We start from the raw sequence: 20,766 nt of genomic DNA on the forward strand, positions 1-20,766 counted from the left end.
CTGCCCAGCACTGGCTTCCTCACCCTGCCAGTCCTCTTCCTTGATCCCTGAACCCAAATCCTTACACTTGACCTCTTCTGTGGTATGTTTGCTTGTTTCTTTTTTCTAGACTGTTGGGATAAGTGTGCACTCTTGCTATCTGCTTGACTTTTTTTTTTTCCAAACACATATACTATGTAGCATAGGATGGGCTCAAACAGTGTAATCCTGTACTCCCAAGTACTGAGACTACAGATGTAATCCCCACACCAGGCTTGACAGTCAGTCAGTCTTTTCTTTTGGTTGTTGAAAATAATTTGCACGCGCACGTATGTGTGTGTGTGTATATGTGTGCGTGTGTGTGTGTATACACAAAGGCCAGAAGAGGTATCTGACCCTCAAAGCTGGAGTCCCAGGCATTTGGCGATGCCCTAGTATGTGACACAGACCCTCCCTCAGTCTCCAGCTCTGGTCCTCAGGATGACACAGCAAGTGCAAAACTGCTGAGTCATCAATCCTGCTGGTCTCCTTGGCTATTTTGAAACAAGTCTTTAACTCATGCCAGCCTTGAACTATGTAGCCCAGGTTGGTTGAGCCCACTATGATTCGAGTTCTTGCAATTCTCCTGCTTCAGCTCCCCAAGTGTTGAGATTACAGGCAGGAGCTAACAAGCTCTGGCCTCAATCTTTACTTAACCCTGAGTGCCAATCAGGTCTTTAAACCTCAAGCTGCTTTGACCTCCTTACTCAACTCCTGACCATCCAGGGGACCTCAGAGGAATGTTTCTATCATAGAGGAGACCCCAGGGGAATGTTGTCTCCATCATAGAGGGGACCCTAGGGGAATGTCTCCATGATGGTATCTCTGCTGCAGGCACAGATCCTGGGCAACTCAGAAGCCCTAAATCACTCACCTCTACTCAGCCTTGACCTCCTGACCCTTAACCCAGCCCTAAACCCACCCTAGTTTACCCAGGAACTCCCACCTGATCAGCACAAGAGACACCAGCATCGAAGTAGGGCGTCTTCACTGAGCTGTGCTCTGAGGCCCCCAGAGTGAAGAGTTGGGAAGGCTGTGGCATGACATAAGGGTAAGAAGTCAGGACTCCTCATGGTGGCCCCTCCCAGGCAGCCCTGTCCCAGCCCAACAGCCCCTCCCACTCGACCCCAGGGAGGAAGAGTGGGAAGGGAAGCAGGGTAGCTTGGGCTCTAAATTGCTCACCATCTCTGGTTCTTCCAGCTTGGCCTTGGGGGTTGGTGGTTTATAGGAGGGAGGTTCTTCCAGTCTGCAGGGGTCAAAGGTAGAAGTCAGATCAAAGGATGCTAGCTCCCCCTCCCCAACCCCTAGTTTATTCTTTTCCAAGAAATCTGGCCAGGTGTTAAAATGCTGGTTTTTTTTACTGTGGTTTTTAGCATTGTCCCTGCCCCAACCCCAGTGCTCTGAGTGAATCAAACCGAGTAAGGTAGAGAGACCTGGCATCCCAGACCCCTCTGGGAAGAATTCAAAGAATTCTCATTCAAATAAGTGAGCCAGGTGTGTGGCACAGACCTGTGACCCCAGCACTGAGGAAATCTTGAGTTCAAGGCCAGCCCTGCCTACTTGAGGAGTTTCAGGCCAACCTGTGCTAGTGAGATCCTGTTTCAAAAACAAACAGACCAAGGTGGGTGGAGCCTGGGGAATGCCATTCAAGGTTGTCCTCTGCCCTCTCTGTGTACAAACATCTGTCCAGTAACACATACTTGATTAAGCTTGCATTCACATGGGCACAGGCAAAAAACAAAATGGGGTTGTCAAGACTGTTTAGTGGGTGAAAGAGCTTGCCACTAAGCTTTTTGTCTTGAGACCCAAATGGCGGAAATAGAGACTCTTTGACCAGATAACATTCTCTTACACACACACACACACACACACACACACACACACAAACTTTCAAAGGGAGATTGGAGAGATGGCTCAGTGGGTAAGAGCACTGACTGCCTTTCCAAAGGACTTGTGTTCAATTCCCAGCACCCTTATCAGGGAGTTCACTACAACCTGTAACTCAAGCTCCTAGATTCAAGGTCTTTTGGCCTCCGAGGGCATACACACACAAAGACCTTCAGAGACCCACACATACACAGAGACAGACAGACAGACACACATACACATAAGAATAAATCTTTTTTTCTTCAGTTTTTCCTTTTTTTGTTTTCAAGTCAATGTTTCTCTATATCCCTGCTGTCTTGGGACTTGATCTGTAGAGTAGACTGGTTTTGAACTCTACCTGCCTCTGTCTCCCGAGAGCTGGAATGAAAGGCATGCACCACTGCCACCCAACTAAGAAAATAAATCTTAAAAACAAAACAAAAATAAATAGGCAAGTTGACTAGCAGATAAATGCTTTGAAAAACCTGAATTCAAACTGGGCAATGGAGGCACACACCTTTAATCCCAGCACTCAGGAGAGGAGGCAGAGGCAGGCAGATCTCTGAGTTCGAGGCCAGCCGAGTCTACAGACCAAGTTTCAAGATAGCCAACCATCTGTAATGAGATCTGGTGCCCTCTTCTGGCCTGCAGGCATATATGGAGGCTGAATACAGTGTACATAATAAATAAATAAATCTTAAAAAAAAAAAAAACCCAACCCTATTTTAAGTGAGCTCGGGGATCTCCGTTTATTCCAATACGTCAATACGTTGGACGTGCGGAGAGACTGAGTTTGCAAACTTGCATAAAATAAAGGCTCTTTGCTTTTACATACAGGACTTGGGCTCCTTGTTGGCTTTTTGGGGAATTTTGCATATTTGGGCATAACAAGTGCAGACATATAAGCAAGTAAATACACAGAGAAAATAAAAATAAATCTTAATAAATCTTTTTTTTTTTTTTTTTTTTTTTTTTTTTTTGGTTTTACAAACATCCCTAGCAGTGCTGGAAGTTGCTCTGTAGACCAGACTGGCCACAAGATCTGCCTGCCTCTACCTCCTCAGTGCTGGGATTAAGTTGTGTGCCACCACCACCCAGCTTCTTCTTCTTTTTTTTTAAGTTAAAGAAGAAAACAGTAGACTTATACAGCAGAGTCATTTAGGAAGCATGTTACTAATTCAAAACCCAGTCTTCTTGTGGGAATTCTGGCTCAGTGGGTTTCGGGGCAGGCCCGGAAATGGGAATATACTATTTGTTGTGAGATAGTGCATCCCAAACTGGCCTTGAATTCTCAATCCTCCTACCTCATTCTCCTGAGATCTGGGATCATAAGCGTATATACCATCATCCTTGGTTAGTGTGCACATCATTATTTTTTTTAAATCTCTTTTTAAAAAGATTTATTATGTATACAGTGTTCTATCTGCATGTATCCCTGCAGGCCAGAAGAGGGCACCAGATCTCATTTCTCATTACAGATGGTTGTCAGCCAACATGTGGTTGCTGGGACTTGAACTCAGGACCTCAGGAAGAGCAGCTAGTGCTCTTAACCTCTGAGCCATCTCTCCAGCCCCTGTATATTAAATTTTAAAATTACATTTATCTATTTAGTCTCTCTCTTTGACTCTGTGTGTGACACACACATGTTCATGCATGCCGAGGTCAAAGGATAACTTGTGGAAGGGCTCTCTCCCTTTCCGCCATGTGGATTTCAGGGAATGAACTCAGGTCATCAGGCGTAGCAGCAAGCATCTTTACTTGCTGAGTCATCTTGCTGGCCAATATCTTAATTTTGTTGAGATTGTTTCTCATCAGCCTGTGTGGTGGTTTGAACAAGAATGATCCCCATGAGCTTATATGTTTGCATGCTGGCTCCCCAGTTAATGGAACTGTTTGGAAAGGATTAAGAGGTATGGCCTTGTCGGAGCAGATGTGTGTCACTGAGGTTTCAAAAGCCCAGGATCAGTCTCATTCTCTCTCCCGCTGCTGCCTGGGATCAGCACTTAAGATCCCTGCGACTGCTCCAGTGCCAGGCCTGCCTACTGCCAGCACCATGACAATCATGGACTCGCCCCAGAAACTGTAAGCAAGTCCCCAATTAAATGCTTTTCTTTAATAGCAGTCTTGGTCGGGGGCTGGAGAGATGGCTCAGAGGTTAAGAGCACTGGCAGCTCTTCTAGAGGTCCTGAGTTCAATTCCCAGCAACCACATGGTGGCTCACAACCATCTATAATGGATCTGGTGCCCTTTTCTGTCAGGCGTACATGCAGGCAGAACACTGTGTACATAATAAAGAAATAAAGAAATAATTCTAAAAAAAAAAAAAGCTGTCTTGGTCACGGTGTCTCTTCCCAGCAATAGGACAGAAACTAAGGCAGCGTGGAACAGGAAGTATGCTAGGCCACCTGTCTGGCCTGTGAGCCCCAGAACTCCTCCTGTCTGCTTCCTCAGGGATGGGGTTGCAAGTATTCACCACTACACTTTTCTTCCCCCTAAGACAGGGTTTCTCTGTGTAGCCCTGGCTGTCTTGGAACTCTCCCTGTATACTAGGTTGGCATCTGCCTGCCTCTGCCTCCTGAGTGCTGGGATTAAAAGTGTGCACAACCACCACCTGGCTGATTTATTTATCTATTTTTAATAAAGGCTGTAGGGATGGAATTCAAATTCTTAGTGACTGACTCATCTCCCTGGCTCCTGTACCTTTTTTCTTAGTTTTTTTTTTCATTGCTGTTTTTTGAGACAGATGTAACAGAGGGAGCATGACCTTGAACTTCTGCTCCTCCTGCTTCTACCTTCCAAGTGCTGGGAACCCACACTTAGCATCCCTTAAGAGCTGAAGCTCAGGAGAAGGTGGAGCAACAAGATAGTCGGGGCCTGGGCTCTTACGACATCTCAGAGTTTCTCATACCCATACTTCACAAGGAAGAGAAAAATCTTTCCTCACCACCCTTATTTATGGTTACTCATAGTGGTGTCTCTGTCTCACGCCACCTTTAGGATTTCTCCTTCTGTCCCCTGTGCTCCCCAACTCTGATGTGCTCCCCAACCTTGACATCCCTACTCCCAAACACTTCTCAAGACCCCATCACTCACTCTTCTTCCTCATCAGCCCCCTGAAGCCTCTGCTCCTTCTGCTGTTGTCGGCAAATGAGGATGCCTGTGGCAGCCACTGCGGTGGCAATGATGGCAGCGATAATGCCTCCGATGATGCCGCCTGTGGCCCCTGCGCCTGCTGTGCTGGGTGACTCTGTTAGGACAAAGAAAACACGGGGCTTACTAAGAGGGCCTCAGAGCTGCTGCTTCCAGCTTCATTCCTCAGATACCACAGATACCAATCTGTTTTGAGACAGGGTCTCACTATGTAGCCCAGGCTGAACGCATGCCTCTGCCTTCTGGCCTTGTCTCCTTTGGCTGTACAGGAAACTAAACCCAGGGCCTCAAGCATGCTAGGCAAGTGCTCAGTGTTTGAGCACATCCTCTGCCTGTCCACCCCACATGGATAGGGCTTTGCTTCAACCAACTGCCCTGTGCATCTGATTCAGGGACATCTCACCTGTGTAGGTGGGAAGAGACATGGAAATGAACTAAATGCAGAAAGTCCCCACCTTCATGGACCTCACTGCCCAGGGTCTTAAGGTAGCCCAGGCTGACTTTGGCCAACAGCAAACAAGCAGATTGGGTGCTTTCTAATGTCAGGCTTGAACTGGACACAAAGTTCAGAATGTTCAGAACGGGGAGAGGGACAAGGAGTGACAGAAAGCCAGGCAGACAGGGCTTATCTGTGAAGGGATATTTTGAGTCCTGTGTTGTACTGTAGAGGAATAGCTAGTGCAAAGGTCCTGGGGCAGCCTGGGGTCTTTTTTAAGGAACAAGGAGAGCCAGTTGTGACAGTTTAGAGGCACCTATAATTCCAGCACTGAAGAGGTTGAAGCAGGAGTTATGTCAAGAGTATGAACGTAGTCTGGGCTACAGAATGAGTTCCAGGACAGTCAGAGCCACATGGCCAAGAGGGTTTCAAAAAACAAAACAAGCCGGGTGGTGGCGGCACACTCTAATCCCAGCACTCGGAGGTAGAGGCAGGCAGATCTCTGTGAGTTCGAGGCCAGCCTGGTCTACAAGAGCTAGTTCTAGGACAGGCTCCAAAGCTAGAGAAACCCTGTCTAGAAAAACCAAACCAAACCATACAAAATAAAACAAAACAAACAAAAAACAAAAACAAACAAACAAAAACAAAACAATATCCACACACAAGGGGGAAGCAGTGGGAAGAAGTTCTTCAAGTTCAACCTTGGAAGAGAGCATTTGAGGACTGTCTCATACAGAAAAAAAATACAAACAGGAACAGCATGAAGACTGTGGTATTGAATGCAGAGAAAGGGGGAGGATGTGGAGGGCAGGCTGAGGTGTCAGGAGCAGAACCCTTCATTATTAAGGGAACGTCATGTTTTTAGGCCCATCAGGAGAGCTCACATGGTTTCTCATCCCCAATTGTTCAGTATGGCAGGGTTCCTGGAGCAAGGACCTGCCTCCTCACTGGATCCATAGCCCTGGCTTGGACACAGGCAGACCTCTGAGAGGTGATCTGTGTGCAGACAGAAATCAAGCAAATTGCTGGCCCTGCTCTCAGGACGGAGAACATGGTGGGCACCTGCCACGAACACCCAGAATAGACACGGATGCAAAGCTCTGGAGTGTCACCAGTGACGTTACTTAATGTGCTTCCCAAACTCAGAGGGGAAGTTGCCCAGGGTGTGCAGTCAGCATCCGCTCTCCTGCTGGGCATCCTCCAGAAGTTCCCAGTGTGTGCGCTGGTGGATGTGTGTGTTGGCGGGGGCAGCAAGAGTGCGCCACACAAGGCCATCGCAAACACTCAACTCTTCCTGCCATTGTTGCTGGCTGGCCACATTCCCACAGGACAGGGCTCTGTGATCTGTGTCCCCAGCATGGTGGACACAGGCTTAGCATTATGGGATCTATGACTACTGGCTGAGGAAGTGCACATAGCCAGGCTTCCTGGCTGTCCCACCCACCCAGAAGGCGTCCTCTGATCCTAGTGTCTCAAGAAGCCAGATTTGGGGGGGGGGTGAGGCGCGGGGGTTAAGCTCACCTCCTTCTCCCAGGGGCAAATGGTTTGGGATGCTCAGAATCAGATTGCTAGCTGAAGAAACATGTGTTTCTGCTATATATGTTGTGCGTGTGAGTATATGTGTATGTGGTACGGGGGTGGTGAGGCCCATCAGAATTTCTGGTAACTCCCATGGGACCAAACCCTGTTAAGAGAGTGGGAGTCACCCAGGACAGGACACTTTGAGGATGTCAAGGTAGGACCATCTGGGTATCACCAACACCTGGAACCTGCCTCTACACCCTTGAGGTCTCCAAATACAGACAGAAGCAGCCTTCCATTCCTAGGACCTTCCACAACAGAAAAAGGAGACCTGTGTGGGTCCCCACCCCACAGATCATTAGAACTCAGAATCAAGGGAGTTAGCCTTTCTCTCTCTGAGGAAACAGCCCCAAGCCAATTGCTCACCCACCTGTCCAAGAGTTTAAGCTCCCTTCCCCATACTCCCGTCTCTGAGCCTCAAAGTCAGGGACCCCATTCTCAATTCCAGCAACTACAGGGGAACTTGGGCGTAAGTGCTGTGACATCTCCCAATCTGGGTCCCCACCTATTTTTTTTTCAAGCTTCTGTCCCACCCACTTGTTCCCCAGGACACAAAGAGAGGGGTCTGATGTATTACAAAACACCCCTAAGTTTTTCTGACAAGGCATTTATTAGCTCCTGAGTGTTTCGGGGCCAGGGCCAGGCTGGGGCCGAAAGCAAAGCTCTAAGGAGTCCTGAGTGTGCACCATGGCGCTCTTGGGGTCCATGAGGGCCTGGAGATAGGAGTCTGGTGTGTGGTTCCACTTGTCCTCCATCCAGAAACTGGGGAGGTAGCCTTCCAACTCCGGTGTGCTGAAGAAGAACCAGTCCAACCGGTCCCTAGCCATCCCATTGCTGGCTGGCGTTGGTGTGGTTGGCAGTGGGGGGTGGGAATTGGCGTCTCTATGTGTCCGGTGTCTACAGCGTAGGGTCACACATAAACTGCCCGCCGAGAAATGAGGGAGCCATCCAAATGAGATTCCATGTCGTCCTTGGGTGACTCGTGTGGAGGCAGCATGAGGCCTTCCTCGGCCTTTGCCTCTTCGTCCTCCTCCTCTTCCTCCTCCCTGCCATCTGGCCTCATGGGCTCTGGGGATGACGACCTCCAGAAGACAGGACCCCCGTTCCCAAACACCTGAGTCTTTGGATCGTAGGATCCTCTGTCGCCATCATTTCCTCCTCCTCCAGGGCTCTTCCGCCTCCTCCTCCCCCTCAGCAGGATGAAGGCCAGGAACCCCCCAGCCAGAAGTAGCACCAGCAATGTTCCCCCCACGGCCCCCCACACCAGCGGACCCACATCTCGGGTGGCCTGGGGGGTGTCTGAGGAGAAAGGAAGGAGAGAGAAAAAGAGGAGAGGGAGTCAAGAGGACACATCTGGGGGGGAGGGCATGGGGGAGACCCAGGACACGGGTTAGTGACCAGAACTTACGGGGTGACTAAGGGGGAGAAGGGAGGAGAAAGGCAAGGTGGAAGATGAAGGGGTATGTATGACCCTTCACGCCAGGGTGGGCACTGTATTAAGGAGAGGTTGCCAGCTGATGCTGCCTTAGATAGCTATCTGTACCTACAACATGCTCAAAAATGAAGACCGCAGCAAGGTGTGGTGGCACAAGACTGTCATGTTAGCAATTGGGAGAATAAGGCAAGGCAATCATGTCATCAAGGCCACATAGTGAGACGATCTTAAAAATTCTGAAGAGGAAAAGTTGTTGGGCTGAGGATGTTGGTCAGCAGTAGAACGTTTACCTACAGTCCTCCAGTGAGGGGCTGGGGGTGTGGCTCAGTGGTAGAGTCCCTGCCTAGAATCCCCCAGTGAGGGGTTGTGGGTGTGGCTCAGTGGTAGAGCCCCTGCCTAGAATCCCCCAGTGAGGGGCTGGGGTGTGGCTCAGTGATAGAGCCCCTGCCTAGAATCCCCCAGTGAGGGACTGGGGGCGTGACTCAGTGGTAGAGCCTAGAATCTCCCAGTGCGGGGGTTTGGGACACTCAGTGGTAGAACATTTGCTTGCCCAGTCTGAGGCCCTGTATCCCATCTCCAGCATTACCCAACACGCAGAATTAAACCCACTTCTGTGACCTGCAATTGAATCTACTGGGGAAACTCAGGTTAAGATCCCACATTTGAGGCCAGGCTGTCCCCACCCCTTCCCTCAAAACAACAAAAGACAATAAAGTCAGTAACATTGTAGTCAGGGGGCGGGGTCCCAGCCCCTTATACACAGGAGCTCAGGATGAGAGCCCCTCTGCTCCCTCCCACTCAGGCACAGAATGTGCAGGCAGGAGGAGGAATGGAAGCACTGACCATTCCTGGGTATCTTCTTGGTTTGGGAGATCTCAAATCACCTCCCTCACCTCACACTGCTCTTCCTAGTGTTCCCTGCACCCTGGCTGCCTCATGCTTACCTCCACGGGCCCCTTCCCACCTGTTCAGCCTGGTGGGGAACACACAGGAAGTCAATAGGACAGGGGATTGGAAGCCTTGCCTTGCGGCCCACTGGGATGCCTTTTTATTTTTTTTTAATTTTATTTTTTTATTTTTTTTTTTGAGACAGGGTTTCTCTGCAGCTTTTTTAGAGCCTGGCCTGGAACTAGCTCTTGTAGACCAGGCTGGCCTCGAACTCACAGAGATCCGCCTGCCTCTGCCTCCCGAGTGCTGGGATTAAAGGCGTGCGCCACCACCGCCCGGCTGGGATGCCTTTTTAAAATACAAAAATCCTGTGGGCTGGCATGATGGCCCTCAGCCAGCTAATGGAGATACAAATGTGTTCCTGACCAGTGAACTTGCTGGCCAGCTGTGAAAGTTGCTTGGCCACATGTAACCAGTTAGCATTCCCTGACAGCTGCTCACTACCTCCGGTCTGTGTTGGCCAAGCTGGATTCTTCTGCCAACCTTCGAGTTCTTTCACAGCTCTGGAATGGAATCCAGACTCTGTTCATGATGAAAACGGGCTCAACCACTGAACCATTTCCCTAGCCCTTCAGTGGGGGATTCTAGGCAGAGACCCTACCTCTTAGCTACTTCCCTAGTCACAGGGCTATAGCTTTCGGATTTTGTTTTGGTTTTTGAGAGGATTCCATGAACCTCAAGCCATCCTCAACTTCCTGATCTCCTTATCTCCATCTCTGTAGTGCTCAAATTACAGAGCTGGGTTGCCACATCCAGTTTCTAAGTAATGTTTTCAAATGGAGTGCCATACTGGGTACAGTTATGGCATGCTTTCGATCCCAGCATGCAGGAAGCAGAGGCAGGCAGGTCTCTGAGTTCAAGGCCAGCCTGATGCACATAGTGAGCCCCCCACCACCTAGGGCTACACAGTGCGACCCTGCCTCAAAACAACAAACAAAACACAAAATCAAACAAAGTAATAAAAAACATAGTAATAAAGTAATAGTTTTGGGGGTTGTGTGCAAGTTCTATGCAAACAGGGCATTATTCCACGTAAGGACCCCAATCTGCAGCAGTGTGGCCTCTGAAAGGAGAGTGGCAGTAACTGTCTCTAAGAACTGCACCGGAGGCAGGGATGAGGCCCTCTGAGTGCTGCTCAATGCATCCCTCAATCTTCTTCCTTGGAAATGTGGGTACTCCCATGAAGCTGGAGAGGAGCTTTGGAGCATGGGCAGGGAGAGTCTAATCACTTGTGTGTGAGTCAAAGGTGTGAGTTTTCTGCAGAGGCTGCCATGTGTCACAGTGTACCCACTTGTGTTTTAATTGTTGAGCATATAAAACCACGTCCTAGTGAGACTGAATATGTTGGAAGCATGGGTATGTGCCTGGGAGCAGGGCTTTGCGTCCTCAGAGGGCAGCTGGACCCAGAAACCTCGTTTTCCTGGTGTGGGTGGATCTCTCCAACTATGGCCAAATGGATTTATTCTCTTCCTTTCTTTCCTTTTAAAATGGCTGGGGGGCTGGAGTGATGGCTCAGAGGTTAAGAGCATTGCCTGCTCTTCCGAAGGTTCTGAGTTCAATTCCCAGCAACCACACGGTGGCTCACAACCATCTGTAATGGGGTCTGGTGCCCTCTTCTGGCCTGCAGGCATACACACAGACAGAATATTGTATACATAATAAATAAATAAACAAAAATACAAAAATAAAATAAAAGATATGGCTGGCTTGGAACCTGCTATGCTGGCCAGGCTGCCCTCAAATTCAAAGAAATCCTCCTGCCTCTGTCTCCCAGGTGCTGTGATTACCGGACCACCCTGCTACACATCCAGCTTTTCTGGTTTTCTGAGATGGCCACAGGCTGCACAGGCTGGGTCTGGATTCACTAAGTAGCCAGTGCTTAGCTTGAATATTAAAAGGGAGGCGGAGCAGTCCATCCCCAGGGATGGATTTAAGCTCAGAAAATAAACAGCTCAAAGTTCCAGAAAGTGATGAGCTGCAAGGCTGGGCCACTCCCTCGCTCCCTCTCTAAGCCTAGAGAGGCAGTAAGAAAGGCCGAGTGACTCTCAGACCAGCTGAGCTGCCCAGTGCCACAAACACAGAGACAAGTGAGTTGCCCGTAGGCTGCGCCATGTGCTCCAGTCTGAACTGTCACCCAGGCTGGGGTGGGCTCTGATGATGCGGCCATCCTTGTATCATGTCTGCACTGTAAGTAACCTCAGCACAACGCATGGGCTCACCAAGTTGGCCTATGGTGCTATCCACACAGGACCTGTCCAATTCCTTATTTTGGATGAATAGATGTTTGATCTTCCAGTTATATCCTCAACAACAGTGTCCCGCCAATAGGTGGGTCCATGGCTACCTTTATCGGAGTCAAGGGTGACTTTTTATATGGCAGTTTTTCTTTGGTTGTCCAACTTTTCTTTCAAAGATTTTATTTTTAACTGTGTGTGTGTGTGTGTAGATGTATGAACATGTGAGTGCAAGAACCCCATGAAGCCAGAGACATCCAGTCTCCCTGTAGCTGGAGTTAAGAGGCAGGTGTCAGCTGTCCAATATGGGTACTGTGAATCCAACTAACTGGGGGTCTCTGCAAGAGCAAGCCACACTTAACCACTGAGGCATCTCTCTAGCCCACCCAGGTTTCTCTCGGCACTTGGGGTTTAGGAGTATCTGACTGTACAGCAGACTATTTATTAAACTAGGCCCGGACTAAGCAAGCTAGGGACAGTCTCAGCACTTTGGAGGCAGAGGCTGGACTATTCAGAGTCAGAGATGGCTTGGGCTGTTTCAAAACATGAGAGAAAGGAACATACGTATACATGCGCTCCTCACCTCTGCCATGCGATGCCCCGCTGTCTTTGAATGTACAAGCAAGAAGGCTGTGACTAGATGAGACCCATAGGAGCTGCACCCCCAGGTCTCTGAGCTGAGAGAAACCTCCTTTTATAAAGAAGATTGCTTCAAGCATTGCTTCAGAATAACAACAAAAACTGCCTGAAATAGTAATTGATATAAAAATCTCAAGACCAGTACTTATTTTTTTTTTTTTTAGGAAAACATCAAAATAGAGAGAGAGTCTGTATCCTCCATTCTTCAGGTCCCAAACCCAGGCTGAGCCTCCTGAGACTTAAGGGAGCAGCTCCAGCTGAGCATGTTTCCTAGTGTGTGGAGCTGGGCTCCACTGGCTGCACCTTAGCGGAAGGACTGCACCTGTATTTGTTATCGTACCCCCAATACTAAAGAATTTGTGGGGGTATGATGGCTCAGGGGCTAAGAGCATGACTGCTTTTCCAGAGGTCATGGGTTCAATTCCCAGTACCCACATGGTGGCTCACAACCATCTGTAATGAGATCTGGTGCCCTCTTCTGCAGGCATATGTGCAGACAGTACACTGTATACATAATAAATAAATCTAAAAAAGAAAAAAGAAAGAAAGAAAAGAACTTGCGCTCAAGAGGAAACCTCAATAAGAATTGCTTAACAGATGACCTAGTGACTCAGAATCTCTATAATGGAATTTCTGGATGCAGAAGCGTCTTCTAGAATGTTCTTCAGGTGTGTAAGAAAAGATGTTTCTGTATGTGAACTGTGGCCCTGTTTGACAATGTTTTCATCCAAGTACATGTCCCTGAAGGTTCAGAGCTGATGAGCAAGGCAAGTTTCTGTTCCTACAGGCAAGTCAGCTTGCCATGGGTGTATGAGCAAAAGTTGTGTGTGTCTCAGCAAAAATGTGTTCTCAAGAAGCGCATGTCCAACTACATCACAGGGCTGAGCTGTCATTTACTTTCTCTCTAAGCCATTTGCTGTGTTTCTGAGGGGCTCAGGACCTGCTTGGTAAGGTCTGTCTTTCAGATTAATGTATTTGCATAGGCAAACTTTGTGGCATCTACAGTGGTACTTCTAAGTCTTCTTTTATGTTTCCATACTGAAGATTGAATTTAAGGTTTCCAACATGCTAGTCAAGTGCTCTACCACTGGGCCACACCCCAGCTCCTCACTGGGGGATTCTAGGCAGGGGCTCTACCACTGAGACACACCCCAGCTCCTCACTGGGGGATTCTAGGCAGGGGCTCTACCACTGAACCACATCCCAGGGAATTCTAGGCAGGGGCTCTACCACTGAGCCATTTCCCTAAGTCTCTTGTCATATTTTATTTTATGGTATATTTTATTTTCTGAGATTATGGTTTTGTTCTGTAGCCCAAGCTAACTCAGAACTCACTCGGTAGTCCATGTAGGCCCTAAACTTCTTATTCTCCTGCCTCAGCCCCCACCAGGTCTGGTTAAGGGTGTTCTAAGAACAGTTCTTTCCTGGTTCCTGCGGCATATTATAGGCCTTGGCCAGTGTCACTCTTTCTTGGGGTGTGTCTCAGTGACAGTGGTTCTGACTATAAAAGGTTACATCTGGGTGACTGGATTTCCAAGTTTCAAGAGAATTCCCAGCCTTGGCTCATGGCCAGCTTGTGGGTCTTGACTGTGGTTCTCATGACTGAGCAAACTTGCTCGATGTGAGTTTATCACATCAGTAGTCACAAGAACCATGTATGCAACATTATGACAGTCTTGTCTGCTCCCGGGGACAAACCTCGACAGCTGTCATTAGCTCCTGTGTCCGTCATAGACTCACCGGTTCTCTTCTCTCACTGAACTTTGGGTGCTTTCCTTCTTTGAAATAGGGTCTCACTATGTAGCAAAGGCTAGCCTCACAGTAATCCTCCTGCTTCAGTCTCTTGAATAAATGCTGGGACTATAGATGTACCTCATACCCAGCTTAGGCCTTGGCTTTTAAGATAACTCAGTGCAGGCCCCCACTTTGGAACTCTTTGGCCAACTCTCCTCTCTGGTCACCCCCATTACAGCCTACACCTGCAGGCCAAGATGGAGAAGCTGAACTATATACTCATCTGTACAGATTGAGGAAATTTTGACTCCCTCTCATCCTAGGGCAGCACCAGCGGACCCGAGCCCCAAAGGGAGAAACTACAGGGTTTTATATTCAAATGCCAAGACCTCCTTACCTCGCACCAGGACGACCTGCTCAGCACGACCTGTCCCCACAGCATTGGTGGCTGTACAGATGAAGGTAGTGTTGACCATTCGATCCACAGAGTGGACAAGTAGCTGAGACCCCTGGACAACTGCGGAGGCCGGGAAGACGCCTGAGGTCCTAAGGGTGTGGGGTGAGGTGAACAGTAGTGAAGCAGGCACCCAGGGGGAGCAGGTTGTCCCGGAGACTGCAACCCTAAGTCCCAGGGGTCCAGACTCCAAACCTCCTCCCTCAGACCCAGGGTTCTAGGCCCCAGCCCTCTTCCCCACACCCAATCCTAGGTTCATGTCACTCACGTGCTCCAGTCGTAGCCTGTGGGCTCTGGGTTGCTGCGTACATCACAGGTCAAGATGGCTTCGCTGCGGCCGAGGTACCAGTTGTCATCATAGCCAGAGATAGACACTTCGGGAGGGTCTGAGAGGAAGAGACGGCTGACTCAGAGACAAGTAGACTCCAGAACTGGGGACAAGTTAGCAGAACAGGTGGCAGAAAACCATGGATCATAACCAACTGGGGTTAGCAGGCCACACTGTAAATGCTCTGACCAGTGTGGACCCCACACCCAGGAAGCCACTTGAATGTCAGCTCAGGCAGGATCAAGAAAACAACTACAGGTGTTGTGTTTGTGTGTGTGTTTTGTGTATGCATGCTCCCAATTCAACGTGCCTAGGGTACTCCATACAGGAGACAGTATATCTAGACAGTTTGGGGCGGCCAGTGTAGAAAGACAGGAAGTCAGGGTGGACAGGCTCACAGAGGATCTCAGGATGAATATGGCTGGAAGAAGCCACTGCAGACAAGGTAGGAGGACTTGATCTCACAGTGAAGGGCACAGCTACTCCACTGGTGTCCTGGGTCAGTTGCAACAGTGGGCGGACAGGGTGGCGCTGAAGATAATAGGTTTGCATGGCATGGCTCAAGCTTGTAATCTTCGCAGTAAGGAGGTAGATGCAGGAAGAGCAGGGGTTCAAGGATATCCGTAGCTACACAGAGCTCAAGGTTGGCCTTGCGCGAGATGTTCTCTCAAAAAATAAAGACTGCAGAGACGGCTCAGCGCTTGGACTATATATAGCTCTTACTGAGAATTGTTTCAGCACCCATATCAGGCAACTCACGGCGGCCTGCGACTCCAACTCTAGGGGCATCTAAGACCTCCGGCCTACTCCACTCATGAGCGCAGACACAGACACACAGAAATAATTATAAACAGTAAAATAAGTGTTTAAGAAACGTAACAGCTGGGCAGAGGTGGTGCATGCCTCTAATGCCAGCACTTGGGAGGCAGAGGCAGACAGATCTCTGAGTTCATGGTCAGCCTGGTCTACACAGTGAGTTCCTGGACAGCCAGGGCTATGCAGAGAAACTCTGTCATCAAAAAACAAAACTAAACAAAACAAAAAAAACCCAAACCAAAGCAAAACTGCTGTACATAGTGATGCATGCCTTTAATCCCAGCACTCAGGAGGCAGAGGCAGGAGGATGTATCTGTGAGCTGGAGGATAGCATGGTCTGCACAGAAAGTTCCTGGCCAGCCAGGGTTACACAGTAAGACCCTGACTCAATACAAGAACGAAGCAGGTAGAATCCCAGCCTTTGTGTAGAGAGTGACTGGGGTTGTCACTGTAGGCAGTTTCTGAAGATGCTAGCCTCCGTTGGGAAGGCTGGGGGAACTCCAAGACCCCTAGGGAGGCAATTTAAAGAGGAGGGGAATGCTTGCTCAGCATCCCCCAGGCTGTGCTCCACTCCCAGCACCTCACAGAACCAGGACCACACCACTGTTTTGTTTTGAGATGGGGTTTCTTTGTGTAGCTTTGGAGCCTTTCGTGGACTTGCTCTGTGGATCAGGCTGGCCTCGAACTCACAGAGATCCACCTGCCTTTATCTCCCGAGTGCTGGGATTAAAGGTGTGCACTGCGTTAGTAGTAATCCCAGCACTCTGGAAGTGAGCGGGGCTCACAGGCACAGGCTGTGGATGAGCAGGCTGGGGAGTCTGATGCTAAACCAGGTTAGGTGTGAAACTCTGTCTCCAAAAACGAATCAATGAGCAAAGCGTGGCAACAGTGCTGCGGTGGACAGCATGGACCGTGGGTCCAGGACAGTTGATGAAGACTGTCAGGGGACGAAAAGACAATGGGGGCGGAGTGAGGGGACTGTTTACAGGCAAACCAGGTCTGGGAGGTGGAACAGCTTATGTGACACATTCTTCTATTTTCTTGTTTGATCTCACACCTCAGCGATTGGGGAGAAAGTAAACCTACTGGCTCGCAATGCCTTCTCAGCTCATCTTTGATTCCAGGGCAGGCAGGCAAGCATGCAAGGCAGGAGCCTGTAGAAGCCCGTTAGGCCTGGTGCGATGGTGGGAGACCGGGAGGCAGGCAGTGGGGCAGGCCAGTCTGGATTTTACAAAGAATCCCAGTGTAGATGCTAGAGGCCGCACATGCACGAGGCCCTCCAAAACTAGTACAGACAGTAGGCGAGATTTGGCTGGGGTAAAGGGAGAGCCGCACTCACAGCGCACGGAGAGCGTCACTGGCAGCTGGGCCGGCTCCTCGAGGCTCTCGTGCTCCACTCTGCACGTGACCTTGACACCATCCGCTTGGCCCACAGGCACCAAGGAGTATCGGCTGGTGACTGTGACGGTGCCAGCCTGTGGACCGAGCTCCTGAATGTCTCTGGCCTCTCCACCCAGAGATGAGATCCAGGTGATCCGGGCAGGAGGGCGGCCCCCCGTGGAGATACAGCGGGCAACAGGCACGGCCTCGGAGCCAATCGTGACCTCCTGGGCTTCAGCATGATTCTCAGGCTGGGCTAGGGAGAGGAGCAAAGAAGGTGTGTGACCCATGACTTGCAGTCATTCAAAAGATCAGGCAGTGACCATGGAGCATGGGTCCACACATCAGGTTCTGCTGCCGGGCTTCAGAGCCTAGCTCATCCACCTAGCGTGTGCACAGCTTTGGGCAAGCCATTTTAACCATTTTCTTTAGTGTCAGAGTAACCTAAGTCCCCACTCCACGGGACTGATGTTTGGATCAAAGAACATACCCAGTGCATACATTATTCTAGCATAGTGTAAGATATGTATGTATATTTACATATAATTTATATGAATTATATATATATATATATAGACATATAATTCTAGTCTCTGTTGATATATATAACATGTGTGTGTGTGTGTTTTTCCCCCTTTTGAGACTGGGACTCCCCTTGTGGTCTTGGCTGACCTTGAATTTCCAGAGATCCACCTTCCTTGAGTGCTGAGATTAAAGGTGTGCACCACCAAGTCAGGCCTGTGCAGGACATTTTACAATATCCATACTGCCCCATCGGAAAGATATACAGGCCAAGGCTGACAGGGTAAACCTGTGATGCCATCACTGGGAAGGCTGGGCTTAAGCTACATAGTTAGACTTTGAATCAATAATAAAAACAATAAGTGGGGCGTGGTGAGTGGTGCATGTCAGCTCTGGAGAAGCGGAGGCTGGAGGGTCAGAAGGGCAAGTCAGCCTGGGCTACCATAAATTTTCTCTCAAAAAAACCAAGCAAACAAAACAACAACAACGGCACTAACAATAATTAAAAACAAATCAAAAGCAGAGACAGAGGGCAACAGCCTGGAAGAAAATGAAAAGTCTTTAGCTGAGCCAGCTTTAAGCCAAATGCCTTTGATCCCAGCACTCGGGAGGCAGAGACAGGCAGATCTCTGAGTTTGAGGCTAGGACAGCTAGGGCTACAGAGAAACCCTGTCTCAAAAAAGAACCAAAAAAAAAAAAAAAAAAAAAAAAAGGCAGGGAAGGAGAGAGAAAGTCTAGAGTCTGAGGCATGGCTCTGTGGCAAAATTCCTGCCTAAAATTCCACAGTCAGGGTCTGTGAGTGGGCTCTCGTCTAGGACGCTGAGGCCTGGGTTCCATCCCCCGGGACCAGAAGGGAAGACAGTGTTCTGTTTCTTTTCCTGTGATCACCGCTGTACTGCACTTCCAAACTGGGAGGTAAACAACAGGGATCCCCGTTGCTCATCACGTTTGCCCTTTCACCTTATCCTCCCGGGAGACATGGGAAAACCCTGTGTTTCTCTTAACCAGCACTGTCCCTGGAGTCGGACTCGTGGGTCTCCTGCATCCAAGTGGACCTGCCCATCTGAGCAGGTATCGCCTGAGCTATCGGTCCCCTCCCCTCTCTGTCCTCACTGTGTCCCCCTGACCACCAAAGGGCACGGATCCATCAGGCCCTCCGGTTCATCGGTGGCCACAGGGGTTTTCCAGATCCTTCCACTGGGAAGTTTCTTTTGACTGTGGAGCCTGGCCATGGTGCACGGCTCTCGGTTGGGAGTTCTATACCCTACAGCCCTCACCCCCAGATGGAGGCTAACTTCCTCAACTGGACTTTTCTGGCCTCTGTGATCCTGAGTCACCAGCCTTTCCACAGTCAGAGGTTGCTCTTCCCACAATGCCTGTGGCCTGACTGATGTTCTAAAGTTTGCCTGCCCTCCACCCCTCCTTCCCTCTTCCAGTATTACTGATGGAACCTAGGACCTTGTGAATGATAGCCAAGGCTGTGTCCCTGAGCCGCTACCCGCCCCCACCACTTCCCACGCCCCCGCTTCTCCCTTCCCTCTTCCCTGTCCTGTCAGTCTCACTGCGCAGCACAGCCTAGGGACACAGCTGAGGACCCCATGCATGCCAGGCAAGCACTCGCTACTCAACAACCCCAGTTTCCCTTTTAGGTATCCATTTTTTTCTGTGTAGAAGGAGGGTCTAGCTATGTAGGATAGCCTCAATCCCACGATCCTGCTTTAGCCTTGGAGAATGAGCACATGCCTCCACACCTGGCTTGAAGCATTTCTTGATTTTAGTCTTGTTCAAACTATTGCACAAGAGCAGAGGGCTTTACAGAGGTGTGGGAGAAAGACTTTGCGGAGTGTGAAGTGTGCGTGCATGCCTCTTTTTCTTTCTTTCTTTCTTTCTTTCTTTCTTTCTTTCTTTCTTTCTTTTAGATAGGGTCTCAAAAACCCCAGGTGGCCTCAACTCCCTTCATAGATCCAAAGATGACCTTCAACCTCTGATTATCCTAACTCTATCTTCCACTTCTTGGGAATGCAGGCCATCAGCCCTTGTTTCATGTGGTGCTGGAGACTGGACCCAAGATGTTTTATGCACCATAGGGAAGCACTCTATCAGGTAAGCCCACTTCCAGCTCTGCTTACATTTCCTTCTTCCTTCCTTTTTTTTTGCATGACAGACAGGTGCTCTGTTACAGAGCCATGCCCCCAGCCCCTCACTGGAGGATCTAGGCAAATAGTCTATCATAGAGCTTCATCCCTAGCAAGAACTTTGTGTTGGTTTTTTTTTTTTTTTTCTTTTTTTTGAGACAAGATTTACTCTGTGTAGCTCTGAACTCACTTTGTAGACCAGGCAAGATGGCTTCAAACTCACAGTGAAATCGATTTTGAGAATAGGTCTAAAGTTGCCCAGGCTGCCCTCAGCCCCGAGTTTATGGAATGACAGGCGTGCTCCCCCAGAACTGGCAAGAGCTGTGCCTGGAGCTATGGAAGCAGCTCTTCTGGTGTCCCTTGGAAAGGGAACCTTCTGTTCCAGAGTGTGTAGGGAGGTTTCCAACTCTCTGGAGCCAGAAAGGAGGTACTAACCTGGGGCAGTGTGGTGTCTGGAGGGCTGGATGGTGTGGCCTGCAGGGATTTTTCCAACTCTAAGGAGAAATCGCTGCCACCCTGCCAGCTGGCTCTGTCAGTCATCTGTTTGTGAGGCCGGCAGGCTGCAAGTCCTTTATTTTTTATTTTCTGCGTATGGGTGTTGTGCCTGTATGTGCCTGCCCACCACAGGCCTGCAGCATCCACAGGGGAGAGAAGAGGGAGATGGAGCCCCCAGGAAGTGGAGTTACAGGTGATTGTGAGCTGCCATATGGGTGCTGGGAACCAAACCAGGGACTTATGAAATAGGAGTCAGTAGTCTTCCTACTGAGCCACCTTTTCAGCCCCATGGGTGTCTGTTCTGGTCCTCCTTCTCCCCCACTCCAGGAACAAAATTTCCTGTTTTGTCTCCTCAATTTCCCACACTGCCTCATCCTGCGGCAAGCCAAAGCGAGCCCAAGGCTCACTCCCTGCTTCCTGCCTCTCTAATCCCCCCACCCAGTCACATTTTTTGATTCAAAAAAGTTGTTCTGAGCTCTCTGGGACATCCACAAGGACTCTTCCCCAAGCCCCAGCTCCGTGCTTGCTCAGAACCCCCATGGCTCTTGTTCTCAGGACAAAGCCAGAGCAGAATGCAATGGCCCACACACCTATA

The 20,766-nt window shown here is 49.5% G+C and overlaps 1 protein-coding gene across 2 annotated transcripts in view; it reads right to left on the reverse strand.

The window, feature by feature from the left end:
• The window catches only part of Nectin2 (nectin cell adhesion molecule 2), a 34,036-nt gene that overhangs the window by 1,278 nt on the left and 11,992 nt on the right, over positions 1-20,766 (reverse strand). Inside the window, exons 3-8 of one of the 2 annotated variants that reach the window (XM_038339696.1) lie at positions 16,979-17,275; positions 14,764-14,881; positions 14,439-14,587; positions 4,978-5,131; positions 1,201-1,264; positions 965-1,051 (exon numbers count right to left, since the gene is read on the reverse strand). In XM_038339696.1, the coding sequence (XP_038195624.1) occupies positions 965-1,051; positions 1,201-1,264; positions 4,978-5,131; positions 14,439-14,587; positions 14,764-14,881; positions 16,979-17,275 (869 nt within the window). Of the gene's footprint in view, positions 1-964; positions 1,052-1,200; positions 1,265-4,977; positions 5,132-7,638; positions 8,351-14,438; positions 14,588-14,763; positions 14,882-16,978; positions 17,276-20,766 lie in introns of those variants that run through there. The other variant, XM_038339697.1, reaches the window with a different exon arrangement.

Source organism: Arvicola amphibius, chromosome 8 (genome assembly GCF_903992535.2).
Source record: "Arvicola amphibius chromosome 8, mArvAmp1.2, whole genome shotgun sequence".
In the NCBI taxonomy this organism is placed as follows: Eukaryota; Metazoa; Chordata; class Mammalia; order Rodentia; family Cricetidae; genus Arvicola; species Arvicola amphibius.